At 63.6% G+C, this 8358-nt stretch overlaps 1 protein-coding gene across 1 annotated transcript; it reads right to left on the bottom strand.

The window, feature by feature from the left end:
* Nucleotides 1–827: 827 nt before the first annotated feature.
* LOC126636616 (cyclin-dependent kinase 20-like) lies at nt 828–8351 on the bottom strand. Its single transcript, XM_050308985.1, has 6 exons — nt 8301–8351; nt 6992–7059; nt 6800–6862; nt 4821–4944; nt 3361–3516; nt 828–1046 (listed from the first exon to the last, which is right to left on the bottom strand). The coding sequence occupies exons 1-6, from the start codon at nt 8349–8351 to the stop codon at nt 828–830; spliced, it is 681 nt and encodes a 226-aa protein (XP_050164942.1).
* Nucleotides 8352–8358: the final 7 nt, after the last annotated feature.

Below are 8358 nucleotides of genomic sequence, written 5' to 3'. Positions count from 1 at the left end.
CCCTGGGTGGGAAGTCTCAAATTCTTCGGGGTCAGTGGGGGTCTCTCTGGCTGGAGGGGGTCACTGGGGTCTCTCCACATGGGGAGGGGTCTCAGAGCCCCCAGGAGGGGTCAGTGGGGGTCTCCCAGATTGGGTGAGGGGGCCAGTGGGGGTCTCCCTGGTTGGGGTCCCAAATCACTTCTGGGGTCAGTGGGGATCTCTCTGGCTGGGGGTCACTGGGGTGCCCCACATGGGGGGTCCCAGAGCTCCCGGGAGGGGTCACTGGGGTTCCCCAGATTGGGTGGGGGGGTCAGTGGGGGTCTTCTGGCTGGGGGTCACTGTGAGATCCCCACATGGGGAGGGGTCCCAGAGCCCCCTGGGAGGTCAGTGGGGGTCTCCCAGACTGGATGGGGCCCCCAGTTTGGGGGTCAGTAGGGGCCCCCTACTCAGGGGGCTCAGTGGGGCCTCCTGCTCGGGGGTCAGTGGGGGTCTCCCCGCTCGGGGAGTCACTGTGGGTCCCCCACGTGGGGAGGGGTCCCAGAGCTCCCCAGGGAGGTCAGTGGAGGTCTCTCAGGGTGGGTGGGGGTCTCCTGCTCGGGGCTCAGTGGGGTCTCCTGCTTGGGGGTCACTGTGGGTGGGAGGGGTCCCAGGGCTCCCAGGGGTCAGAGGGGTCTCCCTGCTCGGGGGTCACTGTGGGTGGGGAGGGTCCCAGGGCCTCCAGGGGGCTCACTGGGGGTCTCCTGCTCGGGGGTCACTGTGGGTCCCCACGTGGGGAGGGGTCCCAGGGCCCCTGGGGTCAGTGGGGGCCCCCTGCTCGGGGGTCAGTGGGGTCTCCCTGCTCGGAGGGGTCACTGGGGTCCCCACGTGGGGAGGGGTCCCAGAGCCCCCGTGGGGGTCAGAGGGGTCTCCTGCTCGGGGGTCACTGGGGTCCCCCATGTGGGGAGGGGTCCCAGGGCCCCCGTGGGGGCAGCTCCAGGGGTGTCCAGGCTGAAGTCGGGGTGGTCCGGGCCCCGGGGTGGGGGTGGGGTCAGTTGGTGGGGGCCGAAGAGAGAAGGGTGCAGCAGGGCCTGGGGAGGGAGGGGGTCAGGGGGCTCAGCAACCCCAGGACTCCCCCTGACCCCCCAAATCCTGAGGACCCCCAGGACCCCTCAAAACTCCCCCAGGACCCCCAGACCCCTCCCCAGGGGTCTCACCTGGTACCTGAGCAAGGCCCACAGAGGGGATGATCCTGGGACCCCCAAATCCCCCTGGGACCCCTAAACCCCCAGGGACCCCCAAATCCCCTGGGACCCCTCAACCCCCAGGGACCCCTCAAACCCCCCAGGGACCCCCAAATCCCCTGGGACCCCCCAATCCCCTGGGACCCCCAACCTTCCCCCCAGGGACCCCCAAAGCCCCCTGAGGATCCCCCAAACCTCCTTGAAGACCCCCTAAACCTACCTGGGACTCCCCAGACCACCCCAGGACCCCCTGAAGCCCCCTGGGGTCTCACCTGGTGGGGGTGGAGCCTCATCTGGTACCTGAGCCAGGCCCACAGTGGGGCTGATCCTGGGACCCCCAAATTCCCCTTGGGAACCCCTCAAACCGTCCCTGGACCCCCCAAATCCCCCTTGAGACTCCCCGAAACCCCCTGGGACCCCCTAAACCCTCCCTGGGACCCCCAAGCCCTCCAGGACCCCCCAACCCCCCAAAGCCCACCTGGTGTGCCCGGGCCTGCAGGCTGGGAACCTGAGCCAGGGCCATGGTGAGGCTGACCCTGGGACCCCAAACCCCCCCTGGGACCCCCAAACCTCTCCTGGGACCCCTAAACCCCCTCCCAGAACCCCCAAACTCCCCTGGGACCCCCTAAACCCCTCCCAGAACCCCCAAACTCCCCTGGGACCCCTAAACCCCTCCCAGAACCCCCCAAACTCCCCTGGGACCCCCAAAGCCCACCTGGTGTGCCCGGGCCGCAGGCGGGGTAGCTGAGCCAGGGGAACAGTGGGGCTGACCCTGGGACCCCCAAACCCCCTTGGGACCCCCAAACCCCCTAAGCCCCCTTGGGACCCCCTAAGCCCCTTGGGACCCCCAAGCCCCCAACCCCCTCCCCCAAGCCCACCTGGTGTGCCTGGGGGCTCAGGTGGGCAGGGTAGCTGAGCCAGAGGAACAGTGGGCCCACCCTGGAACCCCAAACCACCCTGGGACCCTCTAAACCCCCAGGGACCCCCAAATCCCCTGGAACCCCCCAAACCACCCCTGGGACCTCCCCAAAGCCCACCTGGTGTGCCCGGGGCTGCAGGCGGCGGGGTAGCTGAGCCAGGGGAACAGTGGGGCTGATCCTGGGACCCTCAAACCCCCTTGGGACCCCCAAACTCCTCCCAGGACCCCCAAACCCCCGGGGTCTCACCTGGTGTGCCCAGGGCTGCAGGCAGGCGGGGTAGCTGAGCCAGGGCCATGGTGGGGCTGATCCCGGGACCCCCAAACCCTTGGGACCTCCCAAATTCCCCCTGGGACCCCCCAAACCCCTCCCAGAACCCCCAAACTCCCCCTGGGACCCCTAACCCTCCCCAACCCCCCCAAAGCCCACCTGGTGTGCCCGTGGCCGCAGGCGGCGGTAGCTGAACCAGTCACAATGGGGCCCATCCTGGGACCCCCAAACTCCCCTGGGACCCCTAAACCCCCCTGGGACCCCCAAAGCCCACCTGGTGTGCCCGGAGCCGCAGGCGGGCAGGGTAGCTGAGCCAGGGGAACAGTGGGGCTGACCCTGGGACCCCCAACCCCCTTGGGACCCCTCAACTGTCCCCCAAGCCCCCAAAGCCCCCTTGGGACCCCAAACCCCTGGGACCCCCCAAAGCCCACCTGGTGTGCCCGGGGCTGCAGGCGGGTAGGGTAGCTGAGCCAGGGGAACAGTGGGGCTGGCCCTGGGACCCCCAACCCCCCCTGGGACCCCCAACCCCCTAAGCCCCCTTGGGACCTCCCAAAGCCCCCTTGGGACCCCTAAACCCCCCAATCTCTCCCCCAAAGCCCACCTGGTGTGCCTGGGGGCTCAAGCAGGGGGTAGCTGAGCCAGGGGAACAGTGGGGCCCATCCTGGGACCCCAAAATCCCCCAGGGACCCCCAAACCCCCTGGGACCCCCAAATCCCACCTGGTGTGCCTGGGCCGCAGGTGGGCGAGGTAGCTGAGCAAGAGTCACAATGGGGTCCATCCTGGGACCCCCAAACCCCCTGGGACCCCCAAACCCCCCTAAGCCCCCTTGGGACCCCCAAACCCCCTGGGACCCCCCTAAGCCCACCTGGTGTGCCCGTGGCCGCAGGCGGGGTAGCTGAACCAGAGTCACAATGGGGCCCATCCTGGGACCCCCCAAACCCCTCCCAGGACCCCCAACCCCCCCCAAATCCCACCTGGTGTGCCCGTGGCCGCAGGCGGGGGGGGGACCGCAGCAGCGCCCCCAGCAGGTCGAGGGCAGCGGGCTCAGCCCCCGGCACCAGCAGCTCCAGCGGCGCCGCAGCCCGCGGGCGGAACCGCAGCTTGGGGTAGTCGGGCAGGTGGGCCAGTTCCTGCCACACAGGGCACCAGTACGGACCAGTACGGACCAGTACGGACCAGTACGGACCAGTATGGACCAGTACGGACCAGTATGGACCAGTATGGACCAGTACGGACCAGTACGGACCAGTATGGACCAGTACGGACCAGTATGGACCAGTACGGACCAGTACGGACCAGTATGGACCAGTACGGACCAGTATGGACCAGTATGGACCAGTACAGACCAGTATGAACCAGTACGGATCAGTACGGACCAGTACGGACCAGTACGGACCAGTATGGACCAGTACAGACCAGTATGGACCAGTATGGACCAGTACGGACCAGTACAGACCAGTATGGACCAGTACAGACCAGTACGGACCAGTATGGACTAGTACGGACCAGTATGGACCAATACGGACCAGTATGGACCAGTACGGATCAGTATGGACTAGTATGGACCAGTATGGACCAGTACAGACCAGTATGGACCAGTACGGACCAGTACGGAACAGTACAGACCAGTACGGACCAGTATGGACCAGTACGGACCAGTACAGACCAGTACGGACCAGGATAATTCAGCATAAACCCAGTATAGACCAGCACAGACCAGTCCCTCCCAGTGCTCTCAGTGCTCCCAGTCCCTCCCAGTGTCCCCAGTCCCTCTCCCAGTTCCTCCCAGAGCCCTCAGTCCCTTTCCCAGTCCCTCCCAGTGCTCTCAGTGCTCCCAGTCCCTCCCAGTGGCGCCCAGTGCCTCCCACCGCTCCCAGTGCCCCATTCCCTCTCCCAGTCCCTCCCAGTCCTTCCCACTGCTCCCAGTCCCTCCCAGTGCCCCCCAGTCCCTCCCAGTGCCTCCCAGTACCTGCCGCAGTCCGCAGTGCCAGGTGTCCCCAGTGCCCCCCAGTCCCTCCCAGTGCCCCCCAGTCCCTCCCAGTGCCCCCAGTACCGGCCAGTCCGCAGTGCTGGGTGTCCCCAGTGCCCCCATCCCCTCTCCCAGTCCCTCCCAGTGCCCCCAGTACCGGCCAGTCTGCAGTGCTGGGTGTCCCCAGTGCCCCCCAGTCCCTCCCAGTGTCCCCCAGTCCCTCCCAGTGCCCCCAGTACCGGCCAGTCCTGTGCTAGGTGTCCCCAGTGCCCCCATGCCCTCTCCCAGTCCCTCCCAGTGCCCCCAGTACCGGCCAGTCCGTGGTGCTGGGTGTCCCCAGTCCCTCCCAGTCCCTCCCAGTGCCCCCAGTACCGGCCAGTCCTTGGTGCTGGATGTCCCCAGTGCCCCCATCCCCTCTCCCAGTGCCCCCCAGTCCCTCCCAGTCCCTCCCAGTGCCCCCAGTACCGGCCAGTCCGTGGTGCTGGGTGTCCCCAGTGCCCTCAGGACACAGCAGAGCTGTTCGATGTCGTTCTCCCCCGGGAAAAGGGGGGACAGGGTCAGCAGCTCCCCAAAAATGCACCCCACGGCCCTGGGGGGCACCCCAGCATCAGGGGGGGCCCCAAAATCCCGGGGGGTTCCCCCAAGATCCTGGAGTGACCCCCCAAAATCTCAGGGGGACACCCTCAAAATCACAGAGAGACCCCCCAAAATCACAGAGAGACCCCCTCAAAATCCAGGAGAGACCCCCCCAAATCCAAGGGGACCCCCCCAAAATCCCAGAGAACCCCCCCAAAATTACAGGGGGACTCCACAAAATCACAGAGACCCCCCAAAATCCTAGAGAGACCCCTCCAAAATCACAGAGAGACCCCCCCAAAATCACAGGGGGACCCCCTAAAATCACAGGGGGACCCCCTAAAATTCCAGGTGACACCCCAAAATCCCAGAGTGACCCCCCCAAAATCACAGGGGGTCCCTCTAAAATTCCAGGGTGACCCCCCAAAATCACAGGGGGACCCTCCCAAAATCACAGAGAGACCCCCCCAAAATCACAGGGGGACCCCCTAAAATTGCAGATGACACCCCAAAATCCCAGAGAACCTCCCCCAAATCACAGAGTGACCCCCCAAAATCCCAGGGGGACCCCCCCAAAATCATAGAGAAACCCCCCAAAATCACAGGGGGACCCCTCAAAATCACAGGGGGACCCCCTTAAAATCACAGGGGGACCCCCTAAACTTCCAGGGTGACTCCCCAAAATCCCAGAGGGACCCTCAAAAGTCCCAGAGGAACCTCCCAAATTCCGAGAGAGACCCCCCCCAAAATCCAGGGCAGACCCTCCAGGGGAGACCCAGAATTACACAAAGCCCAAGGAGAGCACCCCAAAATTTGGGGGGGGGGCTCTAGGGGGTAAGGCAGACCCCCAAAACCCAGTGGGGATAGACAGAGACTGAAGGGGGACCCCAAGATTTGGGGGGGAACCCCAAAACCCCCCAAAAAAGGAATCTGAATGTGAGAAAAACCCCAAAATATTGGGGAGAAACCCCAAATATCGGCCCCACCCAGGGGACACCCCAAGTCTGGGGGGGTTGTAAAGGGTGAGGGGGGATCCACAAGTTCAGGGGGGACCCCAAAATGCAAGAGAAGACCCCAAACACCCCCCCAAATCCTTGGGAGGAACCTGGGTATGACCAAAGAAAGACCCCAAAAAACTGGGGGGAACTCAAATATCGACCCCGTCCAGGGGACACCCCAAGGTCTGGGGGGGCTGTAGGGGGTGAGGGGGGAATCCATAAGTTTTGGGGAGACCCCAAAATGCAAGGAAGGACCCCAAGATTTGGGGTGAACCCCCAAAATTCCCAGAGAAAGGATCTGGGGATAAACAAAGAAAGACCCTAAAATATTTTGGGGGACCCCAAACATCTGCACCATCCAGGGGACACCTCAAGGTTTGGGGGGGTTTGTAGGGAGTGAGGGGGAATCCATAAGTTTTGGGGAGATCCCAAAATGCAAGGAAGGACCCCAAGATTTGGGGTGAACCCCCAAAATCTCGGGAAGATATGGAGATGAACAAAAAAAGCCCACAAAATATTGGGGAAAAACCCCAAATATCTGCACCATCCAGGGGACACCCCAAGGTCTGGGTGGTTTTTAGGGAGTGAGGGGGGGGTCCCCAAGTTCTTGGAGGACCCCAAAATGCAAGGAAGAACCCCAAGATTTGGGGTGAACCCCCAAAATTCCCAGAGAAAGGATCTGGGGATAAACAAAGAAAGACCCTAAAATATTTTGGGGGACCCCAAATATCGGCCCCATCCAGGGGACACCCCAAGGTCTGGGGGGGTTGTAGAAAGTAAGAAGGGGATCCCTAAGTTCTGGGGGCACCCCAAAATGCCCAAAAGGACCCCCCAAACCCCCAGGGGGGACCCCAAAAGCGAGGGCCTCACCAGAGGTCGACGCCCTCGTCGTAGCTGCGCGCCCCGTAGAGCAGCTCCGGGGCCCGGTACCACCTGAAATGGGGGGGTCAGGGGGGGTCCCATGGCCTGGGGAGCCCCCAGACCCCCCCGGGAAAGGGGGGACCCCCAAAATGAGGTACCCAGGCCACTTCGTGGCTGTAGGGGCGTCTGGGTCCCCAGCACCCTGGGAGCCCGAACCGCCAGCTTGAGGCGCCGGCGCCGCCCAGGAGCAGGTTGGCAGGTTTGAGGTCCTGAAACCCCCACAAAATAGAAATTGGGGACCCCCAGGGGGTCAGGGGGGCTCCACAGGAGTCGGGGTGACCCCCCAGGACATCCCAGATCCCCCCCAGACTGGGGGTTCCCAGAATTTCTAGGGCTCCTCCATGTTTTTGGGGTCCCCGTGCCCGGTTCTGGGGTCTCCATGCCTGTTTTTGGGGTCCCTCCCCCCATTTTTGGGGTCCCCATGCCCATTTTTGGGGTCCTCCCCCCATTTTTGGGGTCCCTGTGCCCGTTTTTGGGGTCCCTCCCCCAATTTTTGGGGTCCTCAAGGCCCATTTTTTGGGGTCCCTGTGCCCATTTTCAGGGTCCCCGTGTCCATTTTTAGGGTCCCCGTGCCCATTTTTGGGATCCCCATGCCCAGTTTTGGGGTCCCTCCCCCCATTTTCAGGGTCCCTGTGCCCATTTTTGGGGTCCCTGTGCCCATTTTCGGGGTCCATCCCCCCATTTTTGGGAGTCCCTGTGCCCATTTTTGGGGTCCCTGTGCCCATTTTTGTGGGTCCCTGAGCCCATTTTTGGGGTCCCTGCCCCATTTTCTGGGGTCCCTGTGCCCATTTTTGGGGTCCCTGTGCCCATTTTTGGGGTCCCTCCCCCCATTTTTGGGGTCCCTGTGCCCATTTTTGGGGTCCCTGTGCCCATTTTTGGGGTCCCTGTGCCCATTTTGGGATCCCCATGCCCATTTTCAGGGTCCTTGTACCCATTTTTGGTGTCCCTGTGCCCATTTTTGGGGTCCCTCCCCCCATTTTTGGGGTCCCCGTGCCCATTTTTGGGGGCCCTGTGTCCATTTTTGGGGTCCCCGTGTCCATTTTTGGGGTCCCTGTGCCCATTTTTAGGGTCCCTCCCCCCATTTTCAAGGTCCCTCCCCCCATTTTCGGGGTCCCTGTGCCCATTTTGGGGTCCCCATGCCCATTTTCAGGGTCCCTGTGCCCATTTTTGGGGTCCCTCCCCCCATTTTCAGGGTCCCCGTGCCCATTTTTGGGGTCCCCGTGCCCATTTTGGGGTCCCCATGCCCATTTTCAGGGTCCCTGTGCCCATTTTGGGGTCCCCATGCCCATTTTCAGGGTCCCCGTGCCCATTTTCAGGGTCCCCGTGCCCATTTTTGGGATCCCCGTGCCCATTTTTGGGATCCCTGTGCCCATTTTTGGGATCCCTGTGCCCATTTTCAGGGTCCCTGTGCCCATTTTCGGGGTCCCCGTGCCCGTTTTTGGGGTCTCACCCTGTGCAGGAGGTGCTGGCCGTGCACGTGGCGCAGCCCCCGCAGGGTCATGGGCCAG

This window comes from Myiozetetes cayanensis, unplaced genomic scaffold, assembly GCF_022539395.1.
Source record: "Myiozetetes cayanensis isolate MyiCay16 unplaced genomic scaffold, myiCay2020 scf1383, whole genome shotgun sequence".
NCBI lineage: Eukaryota > Metazoa > Chordata > Aves > Passeriformes > Tyrannidae > Myiozetetes > Myiozetetes cayanensis.
Note: the sequence above shows the minus strand (reverse complement) of the source record. Positions and strands in the feature narration are given on the sequence as shown.

Excerpts from the sequence above, each read along its gene's own strand:
- LOC126636616 (XM_050308985.1), bottom strand. The coding sequence starts at position 8,351 with ATGACCCTGCGGGGGCTGCGCCACGTGCACGGCCAGCACCTCCTGCAC. Across the intron at positions 6,863-6,991 it reads TGGCGGTTCGGGCTCCCAGG|GTGGTACCGGGCCCCGGAGC; the intron begins GTGCTGGGGACC and ends CCCCCATTTCAG. Across the intron at positions 1,047-3,360 it reads TGCGGCCACGGGCACACCAG|GCCCTGCTGCACCCTTCTCT; the intron begins GTGGGATTTGGG and ends CTCCCTCCCCAG.